Below are 17,604 nucleotides of genomic sequence, written 5' to 3' on the forward strand. Positions count from 1 at the left end.
AGGGTCAAACTTGTAACCTTGCACTTGCCAGGCAGGCACTTATGCTACTGAGCTATCTTCCCACCCCAGGGCCTTTCTGGAAGAACTTAGAGAGAACCACGGCCAAACACAGACCATGCTGCAAGGGCTGAGGAGAGCAGCAGAGGAGGCAGCTGGGGTGGGGGCTCCACGGGGACTACAGAGTGTGGCTGCCCCAGGATCTACCCTAGAAGGAGGAGAATGAGACTGCAGGGACTGAGCCAAGCCCTGAGGCTCTGCTCCTGCAGCTAGCTGGAGAGCCCAGCATCTCAGGCTGCAGGAAAAGCACAAGGGGACACGGGGATGTCTCCGGGAAGGGAAATCATTCAGTCCTTAAAAGGAATGGGTCCAGGGCCTTGCTGCGGCGTGGGGAGCCTGGAAAACGCCACGCCAGGCGCAGTGAGCCAGGCTCAAAAGGCCATGCACCATGCGCTCACCCGTGAGTGACACGTCTAGAATCTCAAATCCACAGAAGGGTATGGACTGGCAGCGGCCACGGTCTGGGGCCAGGGAGGGGGAGCGGTAGCCAAAATGGCTAACACCACGGCAAGATGTCTAAAAGTGATTGTGGTAATGGTAGTTCAACCCCAAACACGCTGCGAGTCCTTGCAGTAGGTGTTTTATTTTATTTTATTTTTTTAAATTTTATTTATTTGTGTGTGTGTGTGTGTGGCCAGCTCAGCCCACCAGGGGGCGGGGCGGGCTGGCATGTGGTGCTGGGGGATTGAACTGCGTGCGGTCCCTGTGCTTTGCTTAGCTTAGCTTGTTGTAAGTAGGTGCTTTAGACCACTCAGCCATCTCACCAGCCCAGTAGGTGTTTTTATTTTATTTATTTATTTATTTATTTATTTATTTATTTATTTATTTGGTGGAACTGGGGATTGAACTCAGGCCCTTGTGCTCACCAGAGAAGCACTTATTCCACTGAGCCATCTCCCCAGCCCCAGCAGTAGGTGTTTTACATGGGTACATTGCAGCTTTATGACATTAAATGAGTAAACTACAGTTAATTTTATCTCAGTAAACCCGGGGTATTAATTTGCAAGGGTCTGGAGCATGGATTGGGACAGGTAGCTCCACAGGGACCTTAGGGCCACATCCCAAGGACTGTCTGTGGTCACCTCAGAGCAGGACCTCGAGATCCTTCTATTCCGGGCTCAGGAGACCAGCATGGTGGGGCGGGTGGTGGTGCCCTGAGTGGGGCAGCCGGAAGTGCAGAGCAGCGGGTGGGCATCGGCCTCCCCCAGGGCTCCAGACTGGCAGAGGGGTTGCAAGGAGAGGGAGGGGAGGCCCACTGTGTGGAGGCTACGGCAGCCAGGAAGGGTAGAGTGGAGAGGCTGCAGCTTGGGTTGATGCCATGCAGAGTTGAGCTTCCCGGGCTTTGTGTGGGCCCTGCACAGCACAGCGCCTGTGTCCATGTGTCTGTGTGTCTGTCTGTATTTACTGTGCTACTGGAGATTGAACCCAAGGTCTTCACATTGAACGGCATCCCCAGCCCTTTTATGAGATAAGGTCTCACTAAGACAAATTGCCCGGGCTGGACTTGAACTTGTGACCCTCCTGCTTTGGCCTCCAGAGCACTGGGATTACAGGCATGTACCACCCCACTGGCCTAGAGTGGATCTTGTCTTCTGGGAGCAGGAAGGGAGGAGGAAGGAAGGGAGTGGGTCTTGAGGTCTGGATTTCAAGAACCGATCAGAGTTAAAAGATAAGCAGGGGCGGGGCCTCTGAAAGGGGTGGAGCCTCCACCGGAACCCACCTTGGATCTGGATGGGAGCGTCCAAACAAGCAGCTTCCTGTGTCTGCATTACCGTTGTCTGGACTAAAAGAACATTCTGCACACAAGCATGAAGAAGCACATGCCGTACTCACCCACAGGCATTCTGTCCTTCAGCCAAGTCACAGTGGGTGCAGGGACCCCGGACACATCACAGGTCAGGACCAGGGGTCTCCCAGCCACCTGGCTCACTGTCTCCATCTTGGGGTTCTCAAATGTTGGGGGCACTGCAGGAAGGAAGCCATATTCCTGGAATCCTGAGACTTCCCTCTTCCCTTCGGCTCAGGCAGATCAGCCAGCCCCTTCCTGGAGCTAGGAGTTCACATTCTATGCTCGGTCTCTGATGGTAATGATTGCTTTATTCACAAATACAGCTACAAGAAGCAGCTGGTAATTTCACAGCATCTGCAAAGAGGTGCCCTGGATGGGTCCACTTAGCCCAAGGATGGTGAATGCATGGCTCATGTACCAGTAGTTCTTAACCTATGTCAGGACAGACATCATTAATCGATCCCAGAGCTCTTACACTCAGCCAGGATGAAGTCATGCACCCAAGCTGAATTTACTAGCAGAACAGTGTCAGCTGGGCTCAAGGTGAAACATCTTTGTCCTTCAGGACTAGAGATTCCCCAACATCTCCCTGCACATGAAGGGAGCTGTGCACTTGGGGCAGCAAGCCCAGTACTGGCCATTTCCAAAAATATATTTAGTATGGCTCAGGGTGTGAGTCACCTGCTGCTCCCTAGGTGGGAGGCTGCTGGCAGATAGAGTAGCCTTGCAACCTGTTTCCCATCATAGGCAGCAAAGTTTTAGCTAAGCACTTTGTCATGCAAGGAAAAACTACACTTCCCAGCCTCCCTTGCAGCACAGTGGCCAGCTGCCTGAGCTCTTGTCCACAGAACGCAAGTGGAAGAGACAAAGGCCAGCTCTCTGCTTCTGCTCCTTTCTGCTTCCTGTGGATAGGGACAGGATGCAGCGTGTCCCGACTTCAACACAGGAACAGGGACAACACCTTCAGAGATGGAGGAGCAACAAGATGGAGGGAACCTGGGTGGGTTCTCCCAAATTACTACATGGAGCTGGGGGACCCCACCAACCCCAACACTCACCTCCAGGTTTTTGCCTGAGGGGACACTTCTCACCCATTTAATCCATTGTACTTTGGAGGCTCTTTGTTACACAGCTAAATCTATGTACTAGCTGACACATATCTGACCACAGAAAATCTGGAGTCTGGCAACTGTCCAGACGATGAGCCAGGCTCCTCTCAGGCCCAGCCCGAGGTACACGGCCAACAGAATGCCATTCGTTGACATCCCATCCTTGAGCTGGTGCCACAGAGCCCTCAAGGCTCAAGACGAGGTGATGTGGCCCCAGGGCTCCAAGTGCCTGGCATCTCAGCTTCATCCCAGAACGGGGTGCCAGGCCTATGCCCAGCACTCTGCAGCACATCTGCTGTCTCTGGGGGTGCCCAGCCAGCAGGCCCTGCGCTAACGCAAACTTGACTAGAGATGAGCCCAAGGCCCAGGGGGACAAAGTCACCCCACGAAGCAGGTCTCGGGCGGAGTCCTTTGGACGCTGCTCTTTTTTTTTTTTTTAATATTTATTTATTTTATTTTATGTGTGTGTGTGTGTGTGTGGCCAGCTCAGCCCACCAGGGGGCGGGGCTGGCTGGCATGTGGTGCTGGGGGATTGAACCGCGGTCCCTGTGCTTTGCCAAGCTTGTTCTAAGTAGGTGCTTTAGACCACTGAGCCATCTCACCAGCCCCTAAGGATTTTTTTTTTTTTTTTTTTTTTTTTTTTTTGTTCCTCAAATGCCTTCAGGGCACTTTTGGCCAGCGGGAGAGGTGTGAGGTTCGAACTCCAGCAGCCTGAGGCTGACAGCTTTGTGGAAGCAGCCACTTAAAGGCCTGAGCTAGGGCCAGGCCCCCTGGACGCTGCTCTTTTAACTTCCAAACATTGCGCTTACGGCCTGGGGCACCACTGCAGCCACGTAGTCCAGGTGCTGCTGCAGGGAGCTGTGGCTGCATAGGCCCGGCTGGGCCAACTTACCCTGGACGGTGAGGACAAATGTCCGCGTGGTCTCCCCAACAGCATTGCTGACTCTGCAGCTGTATGAACCTTTGTCGGACACCTGGGACAGGAAGAGCATGTGATGATGGGGTGGGGCTCCCCTCACATATCCAGGTTCCAGAAGTTTTCAGGGCAGGGACCCCCAGATCTACTGGTTCTTCCCAGGGAGGTAAAGGGAGCCAGGACCATCTGACCTTCCTCAAGAGCCCAAAGAGACTGGAGGGATATGGGAAATGAGTACACAAGCCCCACCCCCCAAGACCCCGCAAAGACCCCTCCCCTGAGGCTAGGTCACGCTCTCTGGGATTAGAGCCCAGGCCCAGGGAGATAGCTCAATGGCACAGGGCCTGCCTGGCAAGCATAAGGTCCTGAGTTTGATTCCCAGTACTAAAAAAAGAAAAACCAGGAGACAGGGCACAGGGGGAATTCTGGACGAGGGCAAGCATTTGCGAGTGTGTAACCCACATGGAACAGATCCCGAAGAGCCACAGGTCTCAGCAAGAAGGAGCTAGAGAAAACTTCTAGATCTGGGGAAACTGAGGCAAGCAGCAGGGAAGGGATCTGCTCAGTGCAGGTCAGCACAGGGATCAGGCTGGACTCCAACTCTTGGGAGCCCACATATGTCCTGGGTCTCTACTGGAAGACACACACCTGTCGCCTCCCCTTCCCAGGCCTCTGCCCCTCCACCCGACCATGGCCACCCACCTGAGACACCGGGATCTCCAGCCTCTGTGCATTCTGCAGGGCCTGGACCCATGGCCCCAGGACCAGGGGCTTCTGGTCCTTGTACCAGGTCACGACCGGTTCTGGGAGAGAATCTGTCTCACAGTTCAGGATGGCCTTGTCCCCGGCCCGGATAAGGATTGCCTCCTGGGGGCTGTCAGGGGTCTGCCTAAAGGTGGGGGGCACTGGGGACATGAGACAGCCAGTGACCCACTGCAGCCTTTGGCTCCTTCTATGTCCTCCCACAAGCCACAGCTATGGAGCCCTGCAGGGCTACACAGTGAACCTAACCCTGGAGGAAGAGCCAGGCCAGGGTGGCAGGGCCTGCTGGGCAGGAGGGGAAGCCTCAGGTCTCCTCTGGGCCTCAGCCTCCTCCGGGAGCCGCTCACAGGTCTCCTGGGCTCCTTCCCACAAGCGGCCACCTTCAGCTGGGAAGAGCCCTTCATGGGGCCCCTGCCGTCACTCTGTGCCCCACTCTGAGGCCACAGAACCCAGCGCAGTGTCCACTCCACACAGCAGGTGAGCACAAGAGTGGAGGAAGGAGAGACCTCCAAGAGCCGTGACTGGTGACACAGGGGACCAGCTCTCCCTGAGGAGGATCCCAAAGGCCATGAGCCATCATGGTCACCATGCTGGGAATCCACAACCACACGAGCTTGGGAAGGAAGGGTCCTTTACTGGGCCTGGCTCCTGGGGTTCATCTCTTCAACCTGACCATCATCCAAGCTTCCCACGTGCCACACCCACGGTTGATGACGGCAAAGTGCCATCAAGTTACAGACGGGAAAGCCAGCACTCCAAGAGGGACAGCAACTTACCTAAGGCCAAAGAGCTCAGTTCCCAGCCCAAGCTTGTCCAGCTCCTGGGACTACTGCCTTCACAGGGGCGGGGGTGGGGTGGGGTGGGCAGATGGTGCCCAACACTATCCCTACTGGGGTAGGGGTGGGGCGTCCCAGCCACCCAGTGGCAGTCTCCCCTCCCTCAAGTGGCTTGCCCCAGGGAGTGGTGGGCACTGCGGGGTGATGGGGGACAACACGTACCCAGCACTCTGAGCTCCACCACTTTCTGGTCGCGGCCAGCCACATTGAGGGCCTCGCACATGTAGGTCCCGGAGTCTGAGGGCTGCACCCGGGGCAGCTGCAGCGTGTGGGTGCCTGTGGGGAGCCAGCCTCTCACACCAGCCCCCAGCCCCCTTCTGAACCCACCCCCCGCAGACACAGCCAGTTCAAGGTTCAGGGAAGCAGCTGTGGCTCCCCATCAGCCTCAGTTTACCCACCAGGCAGGAAGAAAACCTTTTCCCCCAGGGCCAGAGCCTCGCCGTCCTTGTACCAGGTGACCTCGGGGCTCGGGTGAGCATGGGCCTCACAGGGGAGGGAGATACTGCTGTTGAGAACGGCAGTGACCTGCTCCAGGTTCTGGCCTATGATTCGTGGTGGCACTGTCCCCACAGCCACAGGGATAAAGAAAGACATGAGATCGATGTGGGTGGGGCAGGCAGCCAGGGCTGAGACCCTGAGGACTAAGAGTCTTCCAACAGCCACCTCCCCTACCCATGAACACGCAGGGACTCAGAGATCAGAGAGGGGCAGCCATGCTTCCAAGGCCCCCCAGCTATCAGCGGCAGAGCCAAAATATCCACCCTGGCTCAATGACCTTGAACCTCAGCACTGTCCCCTCCCACCCCTGAGCCCCTGCAGCTGCTGAGATGGATGGCAGACTGGGGGGTGCGGAAGTGCTGCCCCCGATCAGGTCCCCTCTGGGAGGGATGCAGCACGGGTGGGCCTGCCCGCTCGGCCCTCTCACCTTGGACCCGGAGGGTGAACAGCTTCTCCGCAGAGCCTGCCTGGTTTTCGGCCACACACATGTAGCTGGCAGCATCAGCCGCTTCTGCTGTGGACACCTGGGGGAGCCGCCCCGAAACTGTCCCTCTCCCCCACAGCTGATACGTGACCTGGGGCGCTCATTCAGGGCAGGTGGAGTCCCCAACAAGGCTTTGTGAGACATTTTGGGGTGTTGGGCTGGGGTGGCCCTGGGTGTGGACACTGGTGGCTGAGGTGGGGGGGTCCTTGGTGACCTATGTGTGACTAAGTTCTGCCTGGGGCCCCCAGCTTCCACCAGCTCTGGGCCCAGTAGCTCTGACTGCAGCACATACACCAGAGTCCTCTACGCTCCCAGGGACCATGCAGCCTGCCTTTCCGAGCAGCCGATACCACGCGCTGCGGCTGACAGCTTGCAGGGAAGCCCTGGGAGGCCCACAGCCTGAGCAGCGGCATCCTCACCTGCAACACTCGCCCGTCCTCCAGCACCTGCAGCCGTGGGCTTGGGGAGAAAGGCAGCCCATTCTGCAGCCACGACAGGGTGGGCACCGGGTTGCCCAGGGCTGGGCACTGTAGGCTGACAGTACTGCTGGCATTCACAGTCACCTCCTCCACCAGCTCCTCGGTGTCACCCAGGATCACGGGTGGGGCTGGGTCAGGGACAGGAGGGTGAGGAGTAGTGCTGGGGACTGGGGGCTGACCGGGGCTCCATACCCTGCTCATCAAACCCTCCCAGGTCTGGTTGTAACTAAGGAGTCTACGGCACAGACAGGACTGTGGGTTGCTCGTGGCCACACAGCCAGCAAGCAGCCTACTGGAATGTGAGCGAGTTCTGCCTGCTGCAGAGCGCAAGCACACAACCCCACTGGGTACCTCGGGGTCAGGTGGGGCTGAACGCCTGGACTGGGCCCCTTTGAGGGAGCCCTCGTGGGTCCCCAGCGTCCTGTGCCCCCGGCCAGGGCTACTCACTCAGCACCAGTAGCTCATAGTGCAGCCAGTCCTCGCCCACCTCGTTGGCAGCTTTGCATGAATATCTCCCAGCATCCTCTGCCCGCACCAGGGGCAGCTGCAGGACCCGGCCACCTGCAGGTACAGGGCAAGACCACTGTCCCCACCAAAGAGCAAGGGATGAGATGTATCATCGCCTTCCCCACCTTGTCTGTGAAACAGGGCGCCTTGGCCCAGCTTGTGGGTGAAGAGGAAGCTAAAGCCAATGCAGCCACCAGCTTGCTGGCACAGTGTCTGTCCATGTTCTGCTGCCATCCCATCTTACAGATGGAGAAACTGAGGCTTCCCCCAGGGGGCAGCAGGACAACAGTAGGTACAGACCTTGGTGTCCAAGGAGGCTCCTGGGCCTGGAGCCACTGGAGGGCGGTCACTCGGAGCCTTCTGTGACCCAGAGCCAGACAGGGACAGCGCCTGGCCTGAAGCAGGGCTGGAGCTGGCCTCTAGCTGATTGCTGACTTAGGGCTGCCGTGTGCTCAGGCCCAGGCTGTGCATGGCTTGACCAGGGCTGAACCAGGGGTCACATGTAGCCCTGGGGGACAGTGGCTCGGAGTGAAGGGTCACCAGTCAGGGTCAAAACTCAGGTTAGCTGGTAACTGTGGCCATGATGTGCTTAGGATTAGGGCTACGGGGCTAGGTTGGAGCAAAAGGTCAATGCCAATGGCCTGTCGAGGGTGGGATGAGTGGCCGGGGCCTGGCTTTGAGTGACAGCTGGGATGGACCAATGGTCAGGACCCTCGCTATGGATCTGCCTTTGGCTGAGCCATGCGGGTAGGTCAGAGGTCACCAGCAGGGGAAGCCCTTGTTTCCAGAACTGTGACCAGGAACCAGCATCTGGGCTACCTCCTGCTTTTGCAGATCCCAAAGCACCAGACTTGGTAGACTCTGCTTACTGGGGGCTGACCCAGGTCCCCTTTACAGCACCTCTTGGTTTGGACTTGGCAGGACACGGTATGAAGGCTAAGCGAGAGACTCGCTCCCTGCTACCAGCGCCAGCCGACACCTGCTCCGCTGGGAGCCCAGAGCCGTCTGACCAGGCCAGGAATTTTCCAGCCCTTCCTTTGGAGCCTGGGACTGCAGAATCACCCAGGGATCAACCTACCCTGCAGCATGGAGACCCCGTCGTCTGTGGCGGAGAGGGGCTTGTCCTCTCGGTACCAGGTGAGCTCTGGCGGTGGGACTGCGTTGGTGTCACAGTACAGGTAGGCCGGGTTGTTCTCCACTACCTCTCGGTATTCCATCACCTCGCCCCGGGCCTCCTCCTCCTGGGACAGGGTCTCAAAAGCAGCCCTGGGATCGCCTACCCTCTGGAACATGGGGGGCACTGCAGGGGGAACAGCACTGTGAGGAGCCCCAGCTAGGGCACCACCTCTCTCCCCGAGACACCTGGCCGGCACAGGAGGCGCACAATTTCACACGAAGGCTCCTTCCAGTCAAGGAATTAAGTTCACCCATGTGTGCTTACTGAGCAGCACCAGGTGCTGGGATAAATTTCCTACCCACAGAGCCCTCATCAAACGGTCGCCAAAGCCTCCTAGTAACCCCAAGAAATCTGCCAGGGTGGGAGACTGTGAAAGCTTTGGCTTCCCAGAGCACAGGGATGCAAAATCTGCAGCTGCTACAGCGGGAAGGGCCCCAAGGCCGCCAGCTTTGATCACCTACTACAGGCCGGAGAGGACAGTGACAGCCTTTGGTCCAGCAGCCGGAGAATGACAGAGCCAGGGCTAAGGATCTGTCTGGCCAGGAGGCACCAGAGACAGAGAGGGGGCTCCTCCTGCCGTGTCGCACATGAGCCCAACAGAACCGCGAAGCAAAATCTGGCCAATGCCGCTTGGCTGGGCCGTGGGTGCCTACTTCCTGTTCCCCTCCCCACTTCCTTCAGAGGAAAATGTCCACACCAGCAAAGGTGCCAAAGGTGCGGAGGAGACTCTAAGACCCCCACGTACCCCCAGCAGCCTTGACACTGTAGGCTCCACTACTCCCTGGGGCCTTTTCATGAGCCAGCAGCGTGTGCCAGAGGGCATTCGAGCACCAGGTTCTGCCCATTCAGGCCCTTGGCGGGATGCCTCCTGCTACTAGGGGAGAGACCGCACCCCGCCTCATCCCTGTGGGAAACGTCTGCCCCAAGCCCTGGCCGCCGCCCGGCCCGCAGCGCCTCCTTTCGGCCGCGCAGGCGACACGCACCCTGGATGAGCACGTTGAAGTCCTGGTCGTCTTCCCCGGCCACATTGGTGGCCACGCACAGGTACCGGCCCAAGTCCGAGACCCGTGTGGGCTGGATCTGGAGCAGGCGGCCCTCGCCCAGGATTCGCAGGCGCTGGCCTGGGGTCACAGGCTGGCAGGGGAAGAGGGGAAGACCATCGGAAGCAGGCAGGAAGCACCGAGATTCGCGTTCACATTTTAATACATTTTCATTTATTTACTCTCACAATGAGCCTCCTGCCTCAGCCTCCCAGGTGCTGGGATTACAGCTGCGCATCGCCATACCCAGCTCTACTATGAAAACTTCGCACCCTTCACAGCCACCACAGGACAGTGGCCTAGCAGCTTCCCTTCACGGTGCACAGCACTCACCAGTTTCCAAATGGTTTTCCCCTGGGGTTTGGGGAGAGGGGACCCCTTCTCTGCTGACCCCCACCCTATTTACCCGGCCCACAGATGAGGAGGACGTGGGGTCCCAGCCCTCAGGACTCAACAGAAGGCAATAATCAAACACAGCCAATGGCCCCAGGATGGAGAGCTGAAAGTCCCTTGCTGTCCCCCACGGAGAGGCCAAGGGGCGCCTATCAGCCAGAACCGGAACCGGAAGGGTGGGCTAAGCTAAGCCTATGAGCCCAGCAGTCTGGGAGGCTGAGGCAGGAGGATCATAACTTTAAGCCCAGCCTGGGAAATTTAGCCACTCAGTGAGAACCTGTTTCAAAACAAAAATACATTTAAAAAATTAAAAAGGGGTTGGAGGCCGGCCAGATAGCTCAGCAAATTCAAGTGCCTGCTTAGGCAGACACAAGAGCTGGGTGTTCGATCCCCAGCCTGCCATGCCAGCCCCACCCTGGGACTGACTGAGATGATGAAGGAGACTGGGCGTGGTGGAGACTGACTGAGATGATGAAGGAGACTGGGATTACACCTGTAATCCCAGCACTTGGTAGGCTAAAAAACAGGAGGATCATGATGAGTCCAATCTGTGTAGCAAGACCCTGTAGACTCTGTACTAAACACATTTTTTTTAAAAAAGTCTTTAATTCAAAAAGGGTCGGGGATATGATATAGCTCAATATAAAGGGATTGCAAAATAAATTTTAAAAGTTAAATTAAAATGAACACATCACAAATTAAAGGCAGGTTGGGACCTGGGACAGCTGTGGGCAGATGTTCTAACTTTTCTGGACGGTTTCACACAGACCCAGGGGGAGCCCAAGGTGCCTGCCCGAGGGTCCCCTGGGCTCACCTGCCCATCCTTGTACCAGCTGATGGTGGGTGGGGGTGAGCCCCAGGACTCGCACTCCAGGCTCAAGGTGCTGTTGACCTTGGTCTTTACCTCCTTCATCCCTAGTTCCCCCGCGGGGTCGTCTTTGGAGATGGAAGGGGGAACTGAAAGAATCACAGGGGGACTGAGGAACCACAGGATCAGCTCCAGAAGGGGGGCCTGGCTCCCGAGGGTGGAGGAATGGGGGTCCTAGGCACCAACCAGACCCCAGTCCCAGACCCCACTCAAAGGACGAGGCATTTGTCTGCGATGGCCACAGACAGGTCTGAGTCAGGTGGCTACTAGGGTGGTGTCTGGGGCCATTCTTGGCCACTCTTTCTCAAGCGGAAGACCCTCTGGTTGTGGAAGGACATCAGGCCTGGGAGCCTGGAGGCCCGAGAAGGCTGAGTCCCGACAGCATCCCAACTCTGAGCAGCTTCAGGACTGTGGGGGTGGGGGGAGAATGGAGGAGCATCCACAGCCACATGGTGGCATCAGCCCGGGTCCCTGACTCACTGAGCACTTCCACATGGTAGCTCTTGGTGACCTCCCCCAGTTCATTGGTGACCACACAGGTGTACTGGCCCGCGTCTTCCTTCTGGGCATTCAGGATCTGCAGCCCGCGTGTCCCTGCTCAGGGATCAGTGCCACAGTCACCATGAGCTCTGGCTGAGCCTGTCTGATGCGTGTCACCCATGCCCCGAGGTCCCTGCCCAGAGGACATCACCTGGGAGCAGCTGGATATTCCTGGACTCCTCAAAAGGGACCCCATCCTTCATCCAGGTGATGTTGGGGGCAGGGAAGGCCAGCGCCTCACAGATCAGGGAAATGGGGTTGTTGATGGTCACGGTCACCTCTTCACCAGCACCATCCTCGGTGGCCCCCAGGATGGTGGGCAGCACTGTGGTGGGCAGGAGGGCACTCTGGGTACACATCTCAGCCCAGACCAAGGGCCAGGACAGGTGTGAGCCCAGCTGCTTAGCCTCCCGCTGCAGCCGCGTGCCTCACGCAGACGGGAAACTGAGGCTCAGAGGCATCCATGCTCTACGCAGCTGGACTTGAATTCAGGGCTAAATTCAAGCAGCCCACTGCTGGCCAGTGCTCACAGGAAAGATGGGTAACTTCTATCTCAGTTTCCCTAATAGCTTGCAACCTTGCAGCACCCAGTGTATCTAATTTAACACAATCCTCTTCTGTTTGTGTTTCTGGTTTGTATTCCTCCCTGATTTGGGGAAAGTCTGGGGGCAGCTTTCTCTCTGCTGGATGGAGTCGCCCCACCCACTTCCATTGGTTTGAAAGTTTCCTCTGAAGTTTTCTCCTGCCTGGCCCTCCGCCTGTCACACCCAGCATTTTTAGAAGCAGACGTCAGCACAAATGGCACCAGCCTGCGCCTTCGCGCTTGGTCCATTTTCTCTTTCTTCTGCTGAGGGAGAAAGCATGTGGCACAAGGTCCTTGGGGGCCGGATGTCCTGGCTCTGAGCCACGTCACCACTCTAAGCCTTAGAGCTTCACCATGACATTGGGGACAGGCTCATCTGCCACCTCCCAGGCTCATGGAGAAGATTTAACGAAATGCCTCGCTGCAGCCAACATCATCCTCGTTATTGTTGTCTTTAAGGAGCCGGTCACCGCCCACCAGCACCCGGGTGGCCAGGGACATTCAGAGCTCACCCAGCACACTGAGCTGCAAGTGTTTGGTCTTCTCCCCCACAGCATTGGTGGCAATGCAGGAGTAGTGGCCGGCATGAGACAGGTTGGCCTGGGGGACCCACAGGTGGGCTCCGTCCGGAGAGATGTGGTGGGTGTCTCCAGCAGCCAGTGCCCGGCCATCTTTGAACCAGGTGATGTTAGGCTGTGGGTGGCCTGAGGCAAAGGACCAGAGGTCAGAGGCTGCTCACAGCCACAACAAGGACATGGAGACACCAGCTCAGCCAGAGGCCCAGGAAGTACAGCGGTAGCAGAGGTGACAGCAAGCCTGCCCCGGCCCTTCCCTGGGTTTTGCCTGCCTCTTCCTCACTGGGGGGTGGAGACAACTTGGTTCAGACACACAAGACAGCCACATGTTGCTCCTTTCATCCTCTTGTCCACTCATTCATCTTCTCTCTGTCCACCCCCCCATCTATCCATGAACTCTCCATCCATCTACTCATCCACCCATCTACCCATCCACCCATCCATCCACCCACCCACCCACCTATCTACCAACTCTCCATCCATCCATCCATCCATCCATCCATCCATCCATCCATCTACCCACCCATCCATCCATCCATCTTCCTACCCATTTACCTGGATATCCATCTATCCAGCCAGCTACCTACTCACTTACGAGCCAGTCCAATCTACCATCTATCTACCTGTCTGTCCATCATCCATCATCCATCCATCCTACATTCATCCATCCATCATCCATCCATCCATCCTTCATCCCATAAGCAATAATGGCAGCCGGCTCTTCTGTGCACATGGGTAACCATGGAGACAAGAAGCTGATCCCTCCAGGATCTCAGCTCTCAGCAGACCACACCCCATTAGCGAGTGCAGGGCAGGAAGTGTTGGCATGAGGGGCCGGCCAAGGACTCTTGGTGGAGGCCCTAGAGGCTGAGACGTACAGTCAGCGGGGGTGGGAAGGACACCAGGGAGGAGGCCCTTACCTGTGGCATTGCAGATCAGCTGGGCAGTCTGTCCCTCGGGCACCTTGGTCACCTCGTCCAGACCCTCATTCTCTATAGAGGGAGGAACTAGGAGAAGGGAGGAGATGCCCGCTGCCAACCAGGGCTGGCCACTTGGGTGCACAACCACAGAGCAGAGAGCCAAGAGCCCAGGGCTCCTCCATAATGCCCTGAGCCTCAGTTTCCCCATGCTCTGGCGCCTGCTTCTACAGGGCAGTGGGTTTAGTGAACATTTCCTGCTGGCTGAGGAAGAGCTCAGTGCCGCTCTGACAAGCCCTAGAAAATAGTGATCCCCTTCCACTGTGTGTGGGTCCTGCTGCTTCTGGAAAGATCCACAGTGGCCTCAGAGCAGAGATTTTTGGATAAGGTCAAGGTAACAAGTCTTGGCCTCTCCTCTTCTCTGCCTGGGCCTGGAAGCTCCCAGGCAGGAGGCCAAGGATTCTGGGGCCCTGGTGGGAACAGTGCTGCCACATACCCAGGACCTCCACACTGAAGTTCCTTCGCGCCTCTCCAACCTCGTTGCTGGCCAGACACGAGTAGAGACCTCGATCCTGCTCCTGAGCATGCGTCACCCTCAGCATCCAGCCTCCTGGGGAGGGAGGGTAGTGAGCCTCAGTTTCTGGTGTGTGCACCAGCGGGAACCATCACAGACCGAGCTGGGGGGGAGGATGCGTCAGCTGTGGGGCAGGTGCTTAGACCCGCACTTCCTCAAGTCAGCTACGTGCTGTGGAAGGTCCCTCCAGAGAACCTCTCTTGGCAGCAGTTCTCTTCAGCACCTTTTCTGTGAAAATGTTCACCAGTAGCAGAGCAGAGTGGGAACTTACAACTCCCCATCCACAGGGGGAGCTCCCCTGCCTCGTGTTTTGGGGCTCTGGGTCAGAGGTCAGGGTCATGTCATGGAGAGAAGGAGTTAGGCTGGTTCCCAGGACATGGCTGACAGCATACCTGCCAACAGGTAGGTGTCCTCCCGGGGTTGGAAGGGCTCCTCCTCCCGGAACCAGCGCACTTCAGGGGGCGGCACCCCTGTGGCCTCGCAGAGCAGTGTCAAGGCTTCATGCAAGGTGGCTGTGACGTTGGTCAGGGTGTCCGTGTCACCCACGAGCACAGGGGGTACTGCATGGGGGAGGAGCTGTCAGGACCCACCCTCCCTGGGCCACGCCCTGGAGGGTGGGATCTGGTGCTAGAGTAGGGGCGGGGCAGGCCCGGGGTCCCCTGACAGAGGGTGATGTCCCGAAGGCTATGGCCACCTCTCCTGTCCAGCCCAGCAAACGGGAGGCTCTCAGAAATGGACAGGAGTGCAGGCGCTGCTCCAGCTCCCCAGCCCGCAGCTCCTACTCGGCCTTTCCGTGTCTGCACCCAGGCCCCTTCCTCCAGGGTCTGGGGACAGAGACTTGGCCGCAGGGAAGGACACGCAGGGCGGATCTGCGCCCCAGCAGAGCCCCGACCAGCCTTACCCAGCACGGACAGCGCGAACCTCCGCTCGGCGCGCCCCGCCGCATTCTCGGCCACGCAGCTGTACCGTCCTGCGTGGGCGCCCTGCGCCCGCTGCACCTGCAGGCTCTGGCCCTGGTTCTGCAGCGACAGGCCGGGCTCGGCCCTCACAGGCTGCCCATCCCGCTCCCACGTCACCGCCGGCTGTGGCCTCCCCGTGGCATTGCAGTCCAGAGTGGTCTCTCCGCCCTGCAGCACGGACACGTGCGTGAGGGGCTCTCGAGGACCGGCGATCTGGGGGGGAGCTGGGCGGGGAACACGCATCAGGGAAGGCGCTGGGCCTTCAGGCACCAAGCACTGGCCAGCGCCAGGCACGCGGTGGGTGCAACCGCTTGGGCCTCTGACACCCCTTGCCCGCACTGGCTGTGTGATTCCGGCCAGGTCACCTGGCCTCTCTGGGCCCTTGCCCTCATGCCACAGAGTGAGAACCCAGCCATCTATCTGCCAAGATCCTGGGAACCCAGTCCTGCAGAGGGGGCGGCTCCCTGGTCCCCGCCCCACAGGCACGCTGGGGCGCAGCTCACCGTGCACCACCAGCTGCTGGTCCTGGCTGCTGTTCCCAGCCACGTTGCTGCACACGCACGTGTATGTCCCCTCCTGTGCCGGCTGTGCCCGCGCGAGGTACAGCAGCCGTCCCACCACTGACAGGTGCTCCCCGCCAGGCTCCTTCCCAGGTAGCAACTGACCTGTGGCAGGAAGTGAGAAGCCCCCATCCAGGGCAAGGCCGGGACCTTTTGTCGTCTCTCATCCATCCCAACTCCTGCTCATCCTACAGGAGCCAGCTGGGGATGCCACCTCCTCCAGGAAGCCCTCCCTGGAGGCAACATCAGTCTTCCCCATCCCACAGCCCACCCTGTCACTGACCCACAGGGGAAGCAGGGAGACCTGGAGTGCTGGGCTAAAGCCCCTGCTCTGGCTTTTCAAGGTGCCAGGTGCTTGCTCCTGCCTCAGATTCCCCCACCTTGGTGACAACTGCTACACCCACCCGCCAATCTTCTGCCTTCCCCTCAGTCCTCTGAACAACTGAACTCCAGACGGCAACACCTTGTACATCCAGGCCCTGGCCACTTCCTGTCACCTTGTGGTCCCTGGCTTCTGGCCAGCACTGTTGCTTCTCAGGAGTTGGCCCCTGGCACAACCTGCCCTGCCAGCATGGTCAGCCTATGCTACTTCTATCCAGAGCCCTGCAGTGCCTACTCATTGGCGGGGTAAAAGCCAACGTTCCCATGACAACCGCTGGTCCAGCTCCACTGTACTGCTGACCGTCCCCTGCTTCTGCCCCCTTGCTGGCTCTGCTCCCGCCCCTGGCCTCGCTGCAGCTTCAGACGCATGCGTGGCTCCTTCCTGCCCCAGGGCCTTTGCACCACCATGGCCCGAACGATTTTCTCTGCAGCATCCTCTGCCTCCTCTCTTTGCCTCTTCAAGTCAGCTTGGTCTAACGTCCCTACTGCCCGGTTGAAACCCCCAGGCCTACACATCTATCTGCTCCCTGGCTTTCTCTGCCATCACAGCTCTCGTCACCTAAGTCACCAAGTCACTAGCTTAGTTTTTATGGCCCCAGCCCTGGCAGGTGGGGGCGGGTCTGTTCTCTCCCCTGCTGTGTTCCTAGGACCTAGAACAGGAACTGGCACGGACAGGCTGTCAGTGAGTGTGGGTGAGATGAATCTTGGGCTGCCTGAGCACCTGGTGAAGCTGGCACCGACGTGGAACTTAGTGCCAAGGCAGTGGGCCTCACTGACCCACGGAGGAACAGAACAGAGGGGCCGAGCTGGGTGACAGGACAGGGCCACACAGGGTGCTGCGTGCCACCCTGGGGGTCAGGGAGGGCTTCCTGGCAGAAGGGACATCCGAATGTGGCCCGAAGCTGCCGGTGTGCAGAGCAGCCCTGTGCCAGGCAGAGCAGTGATGGCTGTCCTACCGTCCTTGCTCCAGGAGACCTTGGGGAAGGGGACACCACGGCACTCGCAGGACAGCCTGGCGGGCTGCCCCTCCATCACAACCAGGGCGCGGGGCTCCCTCAAAGGGAACACTGGAGCCGCTGAGGCAGAGCAGAGAGGGGTGAGCCGGAGGCTGGACAGGGAAGGGAGTGCAGGGCAGCCCCTCGCTGGGACCCGGGACCTGGTCTCACCCCAGACGTTCACACTGAATTGCTTCTCAGAGCGACCGGCATGGTTCAGAGCCTCACAGGTGTAGCGGCCGGCATCCCCCACCTCTGCCCTGGTCACCTGCCCCAGGCAGAGATGCCTGTCAGCAGGGGAAGCCAAGACAGGTGCCCACTGCCCCTGCCACCGTCCCTGTAGTTGCAGCCATGTCACATGACCTTAGTGGGCCCCAAGCTCCCTCCCAGAACCCCTGGCCCCCAGGTGCATGGAACACCTCAGTGTCCCTCAGTGGCTCCCCTTCGCCCCCACATCCCAGGCCTGCAGATGAGGATGGCACATGGGGTCAGAGCCTGACATGGGAAGGAAGCAAAAAAAAAGAAAGAAAGAAAGAAAGAAAGAAAGAAAGAAAGAAAGAAAGAAAGAAAGAAAGAAGGAAGGAAGGAAGGAAGGAAGGAAGGAA

The 17,604-nt window shown here is 58.5% G+C and overlaps 1 protein-coding gene across 1 annotated transcript in view; it reads right to left on the bottom strand.

The window, feature by feature from the left end:
- Window positions 1-17,604, bottom strand: part of Hmcn2 (hemicentin 2) — a 128,861-nt gene that overhangs the window by 37,209 nt on the left and 74,048 nt on the right. Inside the window, exons 40-60 of the mRNA XM_012516738.2 lie at window positions 17,171-17,267; window positions 16,961-17,080; window positions 15,567-15,728; window positions 15,006-15,287; window positions 14,497-14,664; window positions 14,027-14,140; window positions 13,534-13,620; window positions 12,551-12,742; window positions 11,607-11,780; window positions 11,396-11,509; window positions 10,862-11,004; window positions 9,598-9,748; window positions 8,516-8,737; window positions 7,378-7,491; window positions 6,871-7,058; window positions 6,395-6,491; window positions 5,868-6,029; window positions 5,632-5,745; window positions 4,574-4,776; window positions 3,848-3,929; window positions 1,891-2,022 (exon numbers count right to left, since the gene is read on the bottom strand). Coding sequence (XP_012372192.1) covers window positions 1,891-2,022; window positions 3,848-3,929; window positions 4,574-4,776; window positions 5,632-5,745; window positions 5,868-6,029; window positions 6,395-6,491; window positions 6,871-7,058; window positions 7,378-7,491; window positions 8,516-8,737; window positions 9,598-9,748; window positions 10,862-11,004; window positions 11,396-11,509; window positions 11,607-11,780; window positions 12,551-12,742; window positions 13,534-13,620; window positions 14,027-14,140; window positions 14,497-14,664; window positions 15,006-15,287; window positions 15,567-15,728; window positions 16,961-17,080; window positions 17,171-17,267 — 3,118 coding nt within the window. The remainder of the gene's footprint in view (window positions 1-1,890; window positions 2,023-3,847; window positions 3,930-4,573; window positions 4,777-5,631; window positions 5,746-5,867; window positions 6,030-6,394; window positions 6,492-6,870; window positions 7,059-7,377; window positions 7,492-8,515; window positions 8,738-9,597; window positions 9,749-10,861; window positions 11,005-11,395; window positions 11,510-11,606; window positions 11,781-12,550; window positions 12,743-13,533; window positions 13,621-14,026; window positions 14,141-14,496; window positions 14,665-15,005; window positions 15,288-15,566; window positions 15,729-16,960; window positions 17,081-17,170; window positions 17,268-17,604) is intronic.

Source organism: Octodon degus, unplaced genomic scaffold (genome assembly GCF_000260255.1).
Source record: "Octodon degus isolate 3935 unplaced genomic scaffold, OctDeg1.0 scaffold00123, whole genome shotgun sequence".
In the NCBI taxonomy this organism is placed as follows: Eukaryota; Metazoa; Chordata; class Mammalia; order Rodentia; family Octodontidae; genus Octodon; species Octodon degus.